The following is an 18,247-nucleotide window of genomic DNA, read 5'->3' on the forward strand; positions in this document are numbered from 1 at the left end:
AGATCAAGGATGGCAAAAAGAAAATAATAATACTTCAGTTTTCTCGGATATTTAGAAGCGGAAAATAGAATATTTTACCTGAGAAAATGTAAATGTGTTAATGTGATTACAGATTTTAAATAATATTCTTTGAATATCATTTCTGCGGACAGATACGTTCGAAGAACGTTTCCAAATCTTTTTCCTTTCGTTATTACATCATTCAGGGACAATAATGCAACACGATGTAATCGTTATCCAAATATTTATTTGTATTTCGTAGAGCGTAACATTTTCCAATTTTAAGTGCATAAGTATTTAAGTATAAGTATTACAATTATCGCATTTACTTTTCAAGTTTATTTACGACAGAAAAACGACGGTCTAATGATGCGGGAAAATTATCAGTAGAATAACTCACTCTACTCTGTCTCGTGTAATCCGCTAATCGATGTATTACGCTCGACAACGCGAGATCTTATCGCGTTAATCGCAATCCTGATTATTCGTACAATTCAATTACAATTTGATAACATGTTGATCGTTTGGTTGTAATCTTTTTACGCGTTAAATACTTCGTGTTGTTCGATTGTTAAACGTGACAGATACTTCTTCGAATCTCGATTGTATTTTTAATAACTCGTTGCGCTTCGTTCCAGTATTTTCAGCGAACATTGCAGTTCACTTTTATAGAGCAGATCCTGAAGCTGTTTTAGTTGGAATCAAGTCCGTCCTGAAGAAGCGAACTGTAACGTTCATGAAACACGGGAACAAAGTACAACGCGCTAATAAGAACGCGATGAAATTCGGCAAACCACAAATGCATCATCGAATAAGCTTAAAGTCTAAAATTCACATATCACATAAGTCTACGAGTAAGTACAAAGCAGACAAACAGTTTTTATGTTTTACCATAGGAAAAGGGAAAACAACGCTGCGAGTAGAAGAGATATGACTGAGTAACTGGCTAAACTATCACCGGACGAAATCAGAATGACGGCTGCATGTCCAGGAAGTTCGATTATCGAGTTATTAACCAGGGTGCTGAAAAATAAATTATTCTTATGTTACTAGTGCTGCATTCGATGATTGAAATAATTAACAATAATTGAAATTAATAAATTGAAATAATTAAAATTAATATACAGCGTAAATAGTAGTTTGAAACATGTAATTAATGCCACAGATGCCCTCGTTAAATTGACTTACTAACGTAACGAACGATTAGTCATTCAAATTGTAAAGTGCAATAAACACATGCGATAAATATCCCGTAATTTCTATATACATTTACAGATACATTCAAAATTTATCGATATAATAACGATAGGTGTGTCCCATTGTCATATTAATGAAATTTCAAAATGCTTCGTATGTGACACACATAATATATTTATAAAAAGTTTCTATAAATTCTCGAATATTTTCACGAGTCACTATATGTATGCCCTGCTACTTACATTCGTCGAGAATGTTCTGTTCCTACGGACTTAAATCATACTTATACTTTATTAAAATTATATCGATTGATTAGACTTTATTCAAAGTAATCTTAATGTTTGATTAGAATATACAAGCAGAATTCCATTCGAATAATTGTTTTCACTTACCCTGGCTCTTGATGGAAGTTCGTGCTACCGAGTTGTATCTTAGTTGGCTTTTCGTTCACCCTAGCTGAGCCCAATTGCGTCAAGTTTACCGAAGCTCTGTCTTTTGAAATATTGATCAAAAGCGATACAGTTTCTGTTTCGCTTTCTCGCAGAACGGCGAGTATATATTCTGATAAATCTTTCGTTATGAGAGAACCATTTTTCAGCGTATGACTCTTTCGTAAATCGATTAGTTTAGTGTAAAGCTGATAGGGAGAATTCTTCTCTTTCTCCTCTTTCTGCAAATTGACTTCATTGAAGTTCTTGTTGACGGGTAGCCACGTCTTTGTGGTGTTACTGAAACCTACGAATAGAATTTGAGCTTACCAACTGTTACATACCTACGTTAAGTATAATATCTAATGGCTTAATCTAAGCTTTCTGGATTAAAGTATCTGCTATGCTATATATTGTTTCACTCATAAATTCTATAATAAATAAATAAATAAAATTTGACAAACGATATTAAATAAAAATGAACTAGTTGATTCTTAACAGAAAATGACACTGCAATGTAACATTGAAATAATTAAGCAATTATACATATATGTAATTTCTGCCGATTTGTTTACGAGCTTGTCTAGAAACGAAAAGGATTGACTGCTAAAATAAAAATGCAGCTGCACGTTCCAGTAATTTAAATATATCAACAAAACCCAATTCAAAATGTATTATAAATTCACAGTCTACTAACATTTGCAGTAATAAAACATGCTGCATTTATGAATATGAGACCATTGAATATGAAAGCTATACCTTTCTTTCTCTTCAAATAAATACAATTTAAATATTGAAGTTACCCTTCAATCGTTATTGAACTGTAGAAAGGAATTTCAAATTCACCCTTTCAAATTTTAATCCTACAAAACTAAAAATTCTCCTAGCGATAAACGGAAGTAAAAGGTAGTAGATAAAAGAAGTTGTATCACTTCGTTTCTAAATAGTTTTTAAACAAAACAAGATCGAACACACACACACACACACATATATATATATAGTAGTACATCTTATATCCATTAAATTTTATCATGGAACGTTTCATGTCTCAAGAGTGTGCTATAGTAATAAAAACCTGTTATCAAAATCAATCAGAAAGTGATAACTGAGCTCGATTGAGTTTCTTGTCCTCTTGATTTAACAATTCTAGATTTTTTCTATGGAAGTATTCGAAGTGGACGTCTGTGAAAATAAATCCACCACATTTAACAAGTTGAGGGACAACATCCCCAAGGAAATTGAACGAACAACGCAACGAATATGTGAAAATATTATGGAAAACGTAAATGAAAAAAACACATCTGATTTTGATTTCATACTTTGCACATAAATACAATAATCCCATGATAAAATATCGATAAAATGATATGTTGGATATAAGTTCCGTAAAATTTTTGACTTTTTATCAAAAGTTAAAAATTTCAGTTATACTGATCATACTTATACCATTTGTAAGTGAAATATATATAAGAGATGTTTTTAAATAATTTCGTTTTTAAATAATTTTTAAACGAAGGAAGATACATATAAATACATATCTCATCCTATCTTCTTTACATTATCACAATACCATAGACTAAAATGTGTATTCACCTGCACTGGTAGTGTTATCCCATTGGAATGGTGATCGACAGCCATCGCGAACGTCGTATATTATTTCAGGTATATCCACCATACCGATTTCTTCTCCATAGTACGTAACCGCAACTCCGGGCAAAATCATCTCCAGCATTATCATTTGATCCGCCCTCTCAGGATAACGTGAGCCAAGACGAACTCGATCGTGGTTTCCCATCTATAGAAATATAATTATGTAAATATACTTTCAATGGAATAGACTGGCGCACTAAATCCAACTAGATATTTAACATTCAGCATTTGTTGAATATTCTTTATTCTATCATATTTATCTTCGAACCCTTAAAGTTATACATACTTTTCAGTGAAAAGCGTCAGTTTCATTTCTGATCAGACGCGACAAAGATTCTACACAGTTGATATTCTTTTATCAGTAATTAATTCGAAAGTATTACGTAGTCGAAAGAATATTGTTAAAATGAAAAATTTAAGCGAATGTTCAGGATTCTAATCGTCCTTCTTATCTCTAAATTAACAGAGCAGATTTTCCTTATTCCCCAACGAATCAGAATTTCTCGTTGTTTGTCTTATTCATTGGAAACAAGACGCATATTCAACGTTATTAAAGACTCTTATGTGACTTGATTAAAAACTTACGTACCACCCAATTTGCGACCGCATTCTGCGGCATTTTATTTATCCAACTATCTATAACGTTCTTCAACTGAGTGGCGTTGGAATTTGCATCGGCGTCCGTTATAAATTTGAAATTGAATGGGACGTGCGAGCCGTAGTTGTAATACTTGATCGTGTTCGATAAAGAAGTATACGCCTCCGTCAGAAGCACCTGTAACATTAAATGTTAACATGGAGACGGGCTACTTGGGTAATAAGGTTTCTGCGATAGGACCAAACTTGAATTAACGGTTTTAAATGTCGAAAATTTTATCCGTGAAATATTCTACGCTTTCTACATTCTGTTGAAGATAAAAAGGTGCAGGATCGAATATTGTCGAAATCTCGGTATCGGCGAAGCTATCGAATCTCATTGACACATTCAAAGATTAAAACTCGGAAGATTAAAACCCGAAAGAAGAAACTAAAATATTAAATATTGCGAATTGGCAAAATTGAAATAGAATATAGTCCTCAAGGCAGATAAAATTATTCAAAAATATATTTGCTTTCTCTTACTATCTCGTCACGACCATGTTGTTCCGCATATTCGTCCACGAAATTTCGCCAGCTCTGTACTAAATTGTAAGTTTCATTCTGGTCCTTTGTATAAATGTGATTGTAATAGGCGTGATTAGTGTCATTGAGGCTGGGATCCACGTGATCAAGTTTTGGTTCATCTTTGGTTGTGTCTTCCAGCTCAAACAAGTGTGGTACAGCATCTATGCGGAACCCGTCAATTCCTCTGTCCAACCAAAATTTCATTATGTCCTGCGAAAATAAGACAACCATACATGTTTCACGCCGTTAGAAATAATTATTTAAAGATAGAAGAATAGATTCATTGAAATAAAAACGGTAAGCTTATGACAATGACGCGATCGTATCGTTCTTGCTATAATCTAGCAGATACTAATAGCCAACGTGGAAGATTCTCGATTTTTCATGAAAAATATGTCGGATAAAATGACGTAATGATCTTTCTCGATTTCTAAATCTGTGCACAAAAATCAGCCCATCGATCGTCCATATCGATGCCTATCGAAAAAGTTTTTTTTTTTATCTTACTTTTCGCTAGCATTATTTTCTTTCTATAGACTATAGGTTGTAGTAAAACATAAAATAGCAGAATCGAGAGCTACAAACAAAAACGGTAGTCAGAATGGAAAGAAATTCGCGGTCTCGTCGAATCAATTTGAATTATATGAATGTAATCGATCGAACTATACCTTCATCTCTTGCTGTACGAGCCGGTTTCTGTAGTTCAAGTCTGGTTGTGAGGCTAAGAATTGATGAAAATAGAATTGTTTCCTTTGCTTGTGATACGTCCATGCTGATCCATTGAACACGCTGACCCAGTTGTTAGGCGGTAAAGTCATGTTTGCTCCTTTTCCGTTGACCCATATATAGTAATCCGTATAATTTTTTGTCTTAGTGACGCTTTGTTTGAACCAGTCATGCTGGTCAGACGTGTGATTAGGAACAAGATCTAAAATAACCTGAAAAATGAAAAGAAAATTATCCATATCCTTTACGATTACTAGGGATTTTGTAAGTCCCTATGAATATATCAAATCGACGGATGGATTGTTTATGTTGGAAAAGCTAAAAATCGTGAAGTACCAACTATTATAATTATGACGGTGCACTGTCTTATATTACGCCTATTATATTATACCGTTATATTTTATTATATTATATAGATTATTTATCAAACTAATTTTGAATTATTTATATGGATAAAGTGCGGCACGAATCGGTAACCGCGATATTTGAGCGAGTGTTGATAATTCAACAAACTCGACTACCAAAGAAATGCTTATTAGCATTGAGACAATTGCTATTCATTGATATTATTTAATATTTTATCTCATCGCTATGATAACAGGTATTTTCCGATTTTTTCAACATAATTTCTATGGTAATATTATTGCTTTATTGTATTATGGTAAATGTTTGTTATTTTCGCGTTGAAAATATGCTGAGATGCATCGCAATTCGATGTTATACAAACAAGTAATAAATTACAATTGTTAACGTAACTTGTCTTTAAAACAAACTCTCGTTCTCCACGTTCTTCGCGCGTGTTGTTTAATTGCTTAACACGATTCAACGATGTTGTACGATTCGATTAAGATCAACGATCAAATGTAATTCATTTATCGCCATTCGCAAAATTTCATTTCGCTTTACCTTTAAACCAATTTTATGAGCCTCTGTCAAAAGATTATCGAGATCATTTAGAGTACCGAAGACTGGAGCGATGTCTCTAAAGTCTGATATGTCATATCCGAAATCATTCATAGGGCTTTTATTGATCGGTGACAGCCAGATCGCTGTTACTCCAGTAGAACTGAAATGCTGAAGTTTGCTGGTAATACCTGTGAGAAAACCAAGTACAATTTTATATCAATTCCAACGATTATAGGAATACAAATGGAGGATATTCTTTCGAACGACACTGGTAATCGATCAGGATGAACTTTGATAGATATCACGGAATGGGATGGATTTAATTACATTGATTAATTACATTATGTTAATTAATTAAATGAAATATTAACATAGAAACTACATTAATATCATTCGGTCTTCGAGTTTATCAGACTGTACCGTTCTAACATAAAAGTCATATACTCGTTCAGTGATATAAAAGTCGAAAAATGAACTTATGATATTTTTCTTGTGTAGTCTTCAATCGATATCAATTACTTCCTACCAACAATATCTACTAATTCTAAGTATATATGCATGACTGTTTGATCAATGTAAGATCAAAGGTCAAAATTAAATTAAAGAACTTCGTTTCAAATACATTTTATATATTGGCAATAATTTAGAAGCGTGGAAATATTTATGAACAGTAATGCATGTGCAAGCAATATTTCGATAAATGTTACGGATAATATGATGAAAAAAATAACATTGTAAAGTTCCACTGTTCGATACACAGAATAGTATGAAATCTTTTACCCTTTTCTTTTGTATCGTATGATTAGATAAAGTTGTGAGATATGAGATATCAGTGGATGTTTATATATACAGCTATTCGAAAAATGTCATCTTATCTATAAAAATATATTTATGAAATCGATAATACTATAGATACTAATACAATATCGTGTAGACTAAAGACGAGCGATCGGTACATAAGTATAGGGAAATTTTTTTCGAAACGTTGACCTTGACATTACATTTTCAAGCTTATCAAAAACGATAAGGTGTATGTTATTCTAAACAATCACCATTGAATAGTTTCTCCATCTTAGTGTCGACTACCAATTGTATATGCATACGTGTTAAAGAAGAAGCTACGTTATAATAATAGCTTTTACTAAATTTTATGTATTTACTATGTCAGTATTTTACTATTAATCATATTGATGTAATTTGTTACGATTCCGGGTATCGTTTAAATATTTAAAAAGACACATCCAAGCATAATTTATTAATGTCGTAATCGATGTTGTTACAGGTAAGTGAAAGACGCAAATAATCGTGGCGTCATACGGCAAAGTAAGTAACAATTTAATGTAATCTTAGAACTCATTAACGCGTTCTCATCTGTATATAAAATTAGAAACGAACCGATACTTCTGTGTAGTTCGTTGTATGTCGTGAAATCTATCAAATATTATACTTGAAAAATCGAAATTGTTGTATAATAAGAAATTGTAGTATATTAGAACAAAATAAATTGCCTTAAAACGACGAAATTTCGATTGTAGTTAACAGACATTTCTAAATAAAATTTGCTACACTTTATTTTACGTTTTGTCCATTAGCATGATTTATCATTAAACGTCGTACAATTATTGTCGTGTGAATCTCTGAAAATTTGCAATCTAAATATCAATATTAAATATATACATACTGGAAAGCTAGATATTTCGTTAATTGATATTACATATTTGTAGAAAGGTGAAAATGGGAAAAATGCCAACTACAGTCTGAGACGCGATTATTTAAATTAATTCGTTGTTTTAATAAATAATCATCGATCCTATCACTATCTCATTAGTCCACCGTCGTAGGAGACATTTCCTGGGATTCGACACATCCTTTTAATTACTATCGAGCATTCGAAGACCGCACGTTACATCACGTACATAAAAGAAAGGAAGTATGATGCTAGAAGTGCAATTAAATATTACGGAACTGTTTTTATCTTTTGTTATCGTACGCCGTGCTATTCTTGCGAAACGTGTACAGAATTAAAGAATTAAAAGTAAAGGATGTTACTTGAAAAAATATACGAGGATGTTTGCAGAGTATTGTTCCATTTATCTAGTAAGAAAAAACTGTTCAATGTATAAATTTCCTAAATATTTTATCGCTTACTACTGGCTTATTCTTATTTCCTTCGTTATTATAGAAAATCACTGTTACTTTTTACTGTTAACTGGGAATAACCGCTGATATCATAGTAATTAGGCAAGGAATCGAAACCTTGGATTGGTTCCAAGTTGCCAACACTGTACACGAGATGCCCAAGTGTTTTATGCATCACTTAAAATATCGTTAACCACTAACGATACTACCGTTACACACTATAATTAATTTCAATATTAATTGTACGATCAGATGAATCATTAATTTATTTGTTGGTTAATTAAGCGAAACTAACACGAACCATTAACAAAATTATCATCACTATTTATATCAAGAATTCATAATGTAGATTTATACAGTCTTTCGATTTCTCTGTTGGTTTCCACCGACAATTTTTCAAAGGAACACGATTTACACCTGTCAGCTTCGGCCATTGTAGTTTGCAATTATGACGATACAATCCTCAAGAATCTCGTTATTACACTTCGTTAGATGTATATGTCGCGTTACGAAACTTCCTTCTGTGAACACTTGAATCGCGATCTTCAAATGACCATGTTTTTTAATAGTTTATTACTTTTTTAGGTAGTTCGCAGTATCGTACACTTAAATATATTTTCTATGGCTTAGACGTTTCAATTTTACTCTTACTTACCGGCTCGAAATCTTCTACGAACCTAATTCTTATTCCCTGAGCATAGTGTGTAGATATGGTGTGAGTAAAGTTAAAAGATGTGACAAGAAATCCGAAATTTTAGTTGTCCAAGCACACAGTAAAATGATCACGAGAGAACGAATCAAACATTACAAGAGAGAAGAATGGCTACAAGAAAGAAATCTATAGGAAGACTAATAAATAAGATCGTATAAAAATTTCAGAATATTTCATACACCACTGCGTCCGTATCCAAACTTTTCCACCAGTTAGCGTATATTTCTCATTAATTATCGTTAATAATTAAATCACGAATTTATTCAAATTACATCTTATTTATTCTAGCTTTTCTGAATCGCGATTATTTCACATCTGTTTCGTCTCCATATTCTTTAAACTGTCTCAAATGATGCAACGAACGGTTCGCGTATCACGGAACGTTACCAGGTACCTGAACATCCTAATATTTCCTACGGATTTCCTACCTTTCAAGTCTCCAATGCCATCGCCGTTCGAATCCTTGAGACTCCGAGGATACACTTGATAGAAAACCGCATTCTTCCACCAACCCTTGTTCTTGATCTCGGCGGCGGCCAGGCCGACCGCAACGAGAAGCACAACCACCACGAAGCTGATGTTCTTCATGATTTGAATGATGCGGCGCGCAATCACTCGGCTTCTTATATGCCAGATTCGATGGTAAAAAAGAGCAGCGTATCGCATGTCCTTATCAACAGAGCATTGAGAAAAGTCGAGATAAATAACATGATACCAAAGAAAAATCGCCCGATGATCGAGCAATTTGAATTAAATGACGTTCTACCTCTTCACGGTTCGTGTATCTTTTACAATGAGATATTTTTAGTACTTACATCGATTAGAATTCATCGAATATTTTTTCCGTCATGATTCTAAGTAATTTCACTTAGAACTTGCGCTCGACTTTAGTTTTCGAGATACTCGTAAAAGTGTTTTTCATACTTTTTACTTTGCTGTGTAGCAGGGGAGCGTGTAGGTTTGTGGAGGAATGAAAAATAAAAAAGAACGAAAGAAAAGAAAAGAAAGTTAGAGTGAGGTTTATAAATGGACATGAATATGGCTTGCATATGTTTGCACCGCTATGCGTTTAAGTCTGTATGCATTATTACGTGTTTGTATCGTTTCAATTTGCAAGTACAGGAAAATAAAGAAGGAAATCGTCGTTCAAATTGGCATAACTATTCGACAATTTGTACAGTGACTCAGTGACTACAGAAAGTATTTGCACACCACTGTGTTTATTATCGTACTTATATGCTAGTTGATTAGATCCGACTGTAGTAAATTTCGTATCATTCAATAGTACTTTCATATAATTGCAACAATTTGATACCAAGGAAAGGAAATGTAGAACTTAAGAAAAGAAAAATGCTTTGTTAAAAAATAAGTGTGTGTACAAAAATATTTTTTTAACCACATACTTCAGTAATCTATACTTTCTTTATTTAATATTTTCTAGTTTGACTTTAGGTTTCGGTTAGCTTGGATTAGCTTGGATTAGCTTGGATTAGTCTGAACACTATAAAACTACCATATCAGTCAAATTGACTGGTTTTACAATTTTATTTTGAAATTCCTACTTCATGTTATATACTTTTTCCGCAATGATGTAATGACTTTAGCAACGATAACTAAAAGAATAATAGAATAAATTTTATTTTGTTTTTTATGTATTCAGACTGAAGATAATTTTGTATTAAGGCTACTTATACCAATAGCAGTCAAAATAACTGGTACTCGCCAAAGTGTAAAAGGATCCTGAAATCTGTTTATCGAGCTCCAATTAACCAATTTCCTCGTTTTGTACAACTTTCCACACGTTTTTCAAATTTTTACCGCGTATCATTCGATATGATGATATCAGTTATCAGAAAAATTCCGGATCGATCGCTAGATCGCTAGATCGCTAGATGCTAACACTAGAAATACCACAGCAGTCAAAATGACTGGCTCTAGAATTTTATAAATGTGTCAAACCTCATTTAGGGATCCCAGATGGATTGATAATACCAAAAATCTACTACACAACATGGAATTTCTTCTGTAAGAAAGTAATAAATCAATAAACATAAAAATATTCTATTATTACGTATTTTTTAAAGACCAGTCATTTTGAATGTTTTTGATAGTAGTAGCTTCGTGTTAACTATCGGTAGTTCTAGTGTTAATCGATAGTTTGGTAACTTTGCAATTACCGAAATATTTAAAAGATACTATCTTAAAAATTAATCTTAGAAATAAAAAATTTAGACGTTATTAGGTACGAAGTACGTAAGATGTTCAAAACGTTAGAAAGTTTGAAGGCTGTTAACCTGTGACTGCTACGTCAATTGCAAAGTCGAGTAAGCTTCACATTGTGCACGATTCAGAGAATTTTAGTCGCCCGCCTTACGCTAAATTTCGCAACGAGGAAACAGGAGATTCGAAGCGGGATTCCGCGAAATTCGAAAGAAAAGTTGTGTTGCGCGGAGATTTTATAAAACTTGCACTTGTTGGTGTGTGCCAAGAAAATTGTTGAAGGCGGCAAAGAACGAGAAAAGAAGTTGCCAGGTCTTTTTGCGCGGTGGGTAATTCGAAGTTGTACCAAAGTTTTCTCTGTCCATATTGCAACGAAAGAACATGTTTTCTATTGCAACGAACGAACCTCGCGTCAAAATTGAGAAGAATATTTGGAATTGTTGAATTTTACAAACAGAAGCAAGTAGCAAGCAATTGGAACGTACAGTGGGAAAGACTTGTTATACCAATTCACGAGCAAAATGCTACTTTATTTTAATTTCTGTCGTTGACATTAGTTGCGAGAGGAATGCGACTGTTTATGAATTTATGGTAAATTTAAACGTGTAAACATATCCAAGATAAAGCGATTACTATAATATTTACTGTGTAAAACACGCCTTTATTTATGTTAGAATTTAATCTTGGAATTAAGATTAATAAACTGTGCAAGACACAATGTTTGTATTGAAACAATACTATATGATTTTTATTAAACAAAGTTATAGTAAAATACAAGTAAACGTTATGAATGTTGACAGTTGGCTAGTTATTCTCAGACTGACTAAGTGATCCATGGCCCTTGAAAAGATTTTGAACCCCCACTCTCTATGCAGTAATGAGTGTGACCTATGTGGATGCTTTGTGGCGGCACGTGTCACGGAACCTTTCAGCAGCTTCGCGATACAAAGCGCGACACCAACGTGCCGAATGTTCCGTCCATATCCTTATACTTCTTCCGCCGAATTCTCGGAAGAGCATGCACGCGCTAGCAGCCGCGGTACATCTAACGAACGCACGCTAGTGGGGATAGCGCTGAGCAACGAAGGGAAGAATCCGATCGATCGATCACCTCATCTGTACGCGATTAATATCGTTGTATTCCAACAATTTAGATCCTATTTCTGTACGATCATAATGATATGAAATTGCACAGACATCTAGTTATAAGTAGCTGTTGATACAGATGGATGGTTACGAACTTTTTTAGTTTCCAGTTCTTAGTTATGATTATGTCGTTTTAAAAAAGTCTAGCTCGGATTGATCAAGTTACTTTAAGCGACTTGAAATCGACTAATGAAAACAAGCGTAGAAACTTGAAAGAATTTTTTGCGTCAAGTAAACAATAATTTCACATCGGTAAAGTGTCTTAATGATTACTTCAACTCACATTGCTACATTATGGTAATATTATTAAGAACAACGATCAGTGTTTACGGATCAAGTAGTTGTAGATCAAATAGTAATATAATTTTTTCTACGACTAAAACGAAGAAATCAAAATAGGATATTCGTTGTAGAATATTCTGAGAATCCTAAAATTAATGATAATATACGGCGATTATTGAAAAAAGAATTTTCGATGATTTTTTTAGTTAATCGTGTTTCGTCCTGAACATATGATCAGTCTTCAAAACGAACCTAAACCCGAGAAGCACAAACGTTAAATGGACCAAAATTCAATAACGACGATCGTGTACAAGATTTTATACAAATTTTCTTTTCGTCAAAATGAACAAATTTTTTACATAAGAAATTCCAAGTTACTAAATACACAAGGAAAAGTTATATTTTATAACGGGCATTAAGTTATTTTCTGAGCTTCTTTAAAAGAGAAATGAAGCTCGTGTATAAAAACGGTAATTGCTTATGACTCAATCAAATGAAACACAAAACTGAGATGAAAGAGAGAAAGGGTAAAAGTTTTTGTCGCTATTCTTTTTTAATACGTAATTCAGAAGGTGGTAGTTATCTTTAACAACCGATCTTGGAGCCGCAGCAAAAACATATTATACTCTGGAACAAATTACTTGCTGTTCGCTCTTCTATTATAATAACTCAACTTTTTAAACTGGCAATCGGATCCAATGATATTTGCCAGAAGTGGCTTTATAACAAATCCTATAACAAATAATCGGCTACAGATAATCAATCGTATCTGCAATGAATATTACGAATTGATTAAACTGTGAATATTTGTATGTTTATGAGCAATGTGAAAGTGCGAGACCGTACAGAAAAGTCTAGAAATGTATATTGCTGTTTTAAAGTTTGCCACATGTTAGGATTTCATCAGAAATAATGGCTTCCTTAAGTAAATAAATATCTTATTCGTAATATTACTCCTTTACAGTATTGAAATTGTAACTGTGGGATCCTGTTTTAAAATTAAACGTTTTAATGATAATATTTCTTCTTCCTCAGGAAAATGTACAAAAACAGTTGTTCCATTCGAAAAGCAAATTGTGCTGTAAACTTTTAAACTTCTAAATGTATATGCAATATGCAACGATATATAAAATATTTCAAGTAAAATACTATTGTAAAATATTGATTATATTTAGTGTGTGAAATAAATCTATCTTGCATTTTTTTAGCTATATTCAAAAAATCTATATATATATATATGTATATATCTGTAGTCTAATGATAAAGATGACGTCAGTCTGCAGTCTATATCTTAAAATTCTATACTAACAGAACACGTGGCAAGCATATTTATTCGTCTATCTTGGCTCTTATTACCTAGAATACACCCTATATAGATTTTACGCTTCTCCCCTTCTTATTAAAGCAGAAATGTAGTAAGTTTATTGGTTTTAAAACACACTGCTGATGTAATACTTAATCATACTTGTGCAAGATAGTATTTTTAAATTATTAATGATTAGATATGTATAAGTTTTATTGTTTCAATTTCTATAAGATGATCTTTAAACATTTCAGATAGAAAACGGTAAATATATAATGGTGGAAAATGTACAGTTTGAGATGTTTCCAGGAATATAATTTTTTCAATGTTTCTAATGGACAAGATCATTAGAACGATCTAATATTTAGTAACTTTTACACATTTATATTAGGCTTGAGCATTATTTAGATAAAATATTTGAAAAATGATTATTTAAACGGTTATCGTGTTACTTGGGTAGATGTTACTTCGAAATAATTTATTTCAGCGAATAAACGATCTTTCTCCGAATAATTTTATCATTTAACTGTCAAACGAAATAGGTTTTTATTTTAGCTAGCATTTATACTTTTGAATAAATATTTCCTGAAATGATTTTCAGGAAATAATTTTCAAATGATTTTCCTACCTATTATCTTACAATCGGATACGTATTATACAAGCATAAGTGAAATTAAAATAATTTTAGGAGTAAAACGTTGTTAAAATGCACGAATGTACGCCGATAGTCCTGTCAGGACAAAATAATTTATTCAACACCAGCAAATTTGCAACATAGCGATTATAGTTTCAATGAGTCGAGAAAGTTCGTGATAGCATTCTGAGCACGCTGATGTTTCTGATGTTTCGTCGCTATTAAAAGTATAATGGTGTCGCGGTGCTTATGACGAGTAATGGTAGGTTGCATTTCCAAAATTCGAAAATGGAATATCATGTACACGATACTCATGCGTAATCGAGATATGAAATGATATTCATATCTAGATGAGATAAAAATCGCACAAACGAATTAAACGTACAACGAAATTACACGATTTTTTTATTATAGTCTTCTGGGGAATATATAATAATTTTAAAGTGGATTTTATATCGAAATGATGAAGTCGAACAAACACGCAATGACACTTATAAAAATTAATTGTTGAAACGTATAAAATACGATTTATTTAGTATTTACTTTTGTCAGAAAGAAACTAAAAGAAAATTATCTGTATAGATAACGATCTGTTAGATCAATGTACAGGTTTATAGTACATGTGTTACAGAAAACAGATACAGATCTTGCGAAGTTTCAATCATTCATTGTGCATAATCATGAAGCTACAGCGGTGCAAGCATATTCTTTGTTCTAGTTTGAACTTGATACGATAGGTAAAGAATTAACAATAGGGAGCCGTTCTCTTGTTATGATTTTGAAAGTATAAAATATTAATTAGATAATTATTAAGTAAATAATTATGAGATATTAATTAGAAAATTTTTAATAATTATTAATTACAAATATTTCGATTAAATTGCACAATGTGTCGAAATACTTGTGCCTTGTAGTATTTCATTTACTCACGAAAAGAATACAAATTTCCGAATATTGTCACTTTTCGTTGATTCGACGATATCTTATCTTATCGTATCTTTCGAGCAATGATATAAAATTCATTGATATAAAATTGATGCCGAAAGCAATCGAGAAATACGTACATTGAAAACATAATCCAGCGGCGCATATGAATATTTTCGCAAATGACGTAAGTTTATTAAGCAGCGTTCTGAAAGTTGGTAAAAATCAGAATACCGTATAAATGTGCGGGATTACGCCTCATACAAACCATTCGTAGCGAACAGTGATATTTTTTACGTTTTAGCCGGAGAGCAGAAGGATAAACAGGTGATCCTGTTACACGAAATAGAATTTAAGCGAAAATATTGGAGCATCGCGCATGATTTTATCTCTGGCTGGCGAATTTTAGCTTCTGAATAAGAAAATTTTCGATTTGACAAGCGTATGTTAGTAAAGGTAGCGAATATATATTTTACGACGAATAATTTATTATGTTATTGATAAGTAGAGTGTGCAGATTTTTCTGCATTCGTGTGAAATTCAAAGGTATGAAAATATATAAAATATACAAAGTATTCGTAATAATTCTTAAGTGAAATAAATATTCAAGGTCTATCTGTTCATTAACTTTGATGTAAATATTTCAATCGTAACATTTTCCACATTTTCTTGTAAACGTTACTATTGAAGTAGCTTTTAATTTTCACCGTTTAGTTTAATTTCTCATCGAAAGTTTAAGAGTTCCAATAGGGGGAAAGAATCGATACGATCGATAAATACTCGATTCGTTACAATGTAAAAAATGTGTACGTGCGAGGAATAAAACGAAATTCGTATGCAAACATCGTTTTCCTATGTTTCGTCTAGATTGCAAGATCGAATCAGTTGTTGCAGCGACTTGCTTCCAAAATTCTCGGTGTTCGTTTCCCAAATGCATTTGCACGAAAGAAAGAATCCACTATGTTACTTGCATTATTAAATTTTTACGTTTCCAACGTTAATTTTCCTTCAACGAAACAGCACACGTGTATAACTCTAAAATGCCCTAATTGTGATTTTCATTTCGTCCTACGATTCATCCTAATTACGACACTTTCTATTTTAAAGGTATACTTGTCTGTATTAGAATCAAAAGTAAATTTTCCTTTCTGCGATTCTGGTTTGTTCTCTCTTTTAAAGTTTCTCTGGTGCAAATGAATATAGAGGGAAGAACTCGTTTCATAAAACATAAGAAGCAATTCTAAATAATCAAACAGTCACGGCAGCTCGATACATAGGAAACTTTGATACATACACATTGAAGTTGTGACGACGAACGAATGTTATGTCTTTCGCTGCACAGACAAGTTATATAAGAGTTTCGGAAAAAACCAGGCCCAAAATTAGGACATTCTTTAGGTCATATTTTTTTTTTTTGCGATCTTAACTTATCTTCGTATGTCCAAAAAGTAGTTGGAAACAAGCCATTTTACAAATTCAGATCAGCGTAACGGTATCTGAAACAAAGTATATATCACGTTATGGTAAGAAAATTAAGAGGAAATTGCCGAATGTTCTGAAATTTAGCTAAAATTATTTATATTAATAATCAGGCAAATTTTGTGCATAAAAGCTGTGTATGTATAAAGAAGAGCAGAATGTTGTATAATATAAATATAATTGGCTAAGAGTTGTATTAAAAAGCTGTACGCAAGAATGGAACAGCTTGTTGCGAAAAGTCAGAAACACCCAGTATAGAATTATAATATCGCTGCTCGGCAGTGATAGTGACACGACTGAAAGTATTTCAAATTCACTGTTACTGAGTTTACATTATGTTTGTACTCTTATCATGTAAAACGGTATATTTATAATTCCATCAGCTTTGCATCAGAATGCAATATTATTGCAAATGTCACTACCAACGTGGTCTTAGTCTTGCAACAACACCGGCTTATCTTCGGTTGTTTTGTGACGCTACAAGTGGAAGGTTGTACTGCATTCGCAAACAGTGGCATACCTTGTGTTAAGTCAGCCTTACAGTGTCGTTGAAATGACTCACGAACATTTCCTTGTAAATTAAATAAATCCTCTAAAATTTACGTGTTTTGAATTGTGCCGCTATCAACGACAAACAACGACACGATACATCGACATAGATATACAAATTTCGATCGACTTGAAAAGTTTCGTTCGTTTTCCTACTCGACCGTGTTCGCTTTAGGACAGCTTTCTTCGTCGAAACGATGGCGCGTTTTCGAGCACCCAATTTCGCCGGTTGTTTCACCCGGCCTGCATGCGGAATGAAGCTCGAACGGCGAATTTTTTTAACGGTGAATTGAAGGAAATGCCCCAAAGCAGCGACCACGGCCGCCTCTCGATCGGTCAGGAATTTTGCGAAAGTTGACGAGTGAAATTCTTACGGGCTGAAACACGAAATCCACCATGGATATCCAGCGACGATTATAATTGGCAGGCTGATTGACGTGGCCACATCGATGGGGGAACCGATACGCGGCCGCTTCCGTTCACGCTCTTAGGCCAGTTTTACCTTCGGGTAAAAAAAAGTGAAAGGCCGGTTAATCGAATCTGGTCCTCGATTCGTATCGTGAATTTCGGCCAATTTAACCTGTGGCTGTCTCCTCGGTGAATGTTTCGACGTGAACGTTGGCTTTTTAGCACGTCGACAGTTTGGAATTCGAAGGTTTTTGATTTAATAGACTTTGGTTGGAGACATTTGAAAGACAATTAAAAGATTCAAAGGGCAAGCGATACGAGTAAGAATATTTTAAATCTGAGGAAATTTTGATCAAAGTTGTTGAGTTTTATCGGAGAAA

At 33.1% G+C, this 18,247-nt stretch overlaps 2 protein-coding genes across 4 annotated transcripts in view; one reads left to right on the forward strand and one right to left on the reverse strand.

Annotated features, from left to right (window-relative positions):
- Positions 1-18,247, forward strand: part of LOC138189787 (dual specificity calcium/calmodulin-dependent 3',5'-cyclic nucleotide phosphodiesterase 1A) — a 101,698-nt gene that overhangs the window by 32,830 nt on the left and 50,621 nt on the right. The gene's annotated exons all lie outside the window — the stretch shown is intronic.
- On the reverse strand, positions 649-9,528 carry AGLU2 (alpha glucosidase 2). Its single transcript, XM_069131944.1, has 8 exons — positions 9,351-9,528; positions 6,072-6,259; positions 5,108-5,377; positions 4,398-4,649; positions 3,865-4,050; positions 3,219-3,420; positions 1,590-1,932; positions 649-1,023 (listed from the first exon to the last, which is right to left on the reverse strand). Exons 1-8 carry the CDS (start codon positions 9,508-9,510, stop codon positions 888-890), a joined length of 1,737 nt encoding a protein of 578 aa, XP_068988045.1. The 5' UTR covers positions 9,511-9,528; the 3' UTR covers positions 649-887.

Source organism: Bombus flavifrons, chromosome 2 (genome assembly GCF_040668555.2).
Source record: "Bombus flavifrons isolate JBK064 chromosome 2, iyBomFlav1_principal, whole genome shotgun sequence".
NCBI classification, from domain to species: Eukaryota; Metazoa; Arthropoda; class Insecta; order Hymenoptera; family Apidae; genus Bombus; species Bombus flavifrons.

Excerpts from the sequence above, each read along its gene's own strand:
- AGLU2 (XM_069131944.1), bottom strand. The coding sequence starts at position 9,510 with ATGAAGAACATCAGCTTCGTGGTGGTTGTGCTTCTCGTTGCGGTCGGC. Across the intron at positions 5,378-6,071 it reads CTCATAAAATTGGTTTAAAG|GTTATTTTAGATCTTGTTCC; the intron begins GTAAAGCGAAAT and ends TTCATTTTTCAG. Across the intron at positions 1,024-1,589 it reads AACTTCCATCAAGAGCCAGG|CACCCTGGTTAATAACTCGA; the intron begins GTAAGTGAAAAC and ends TTTATTTTTCAG.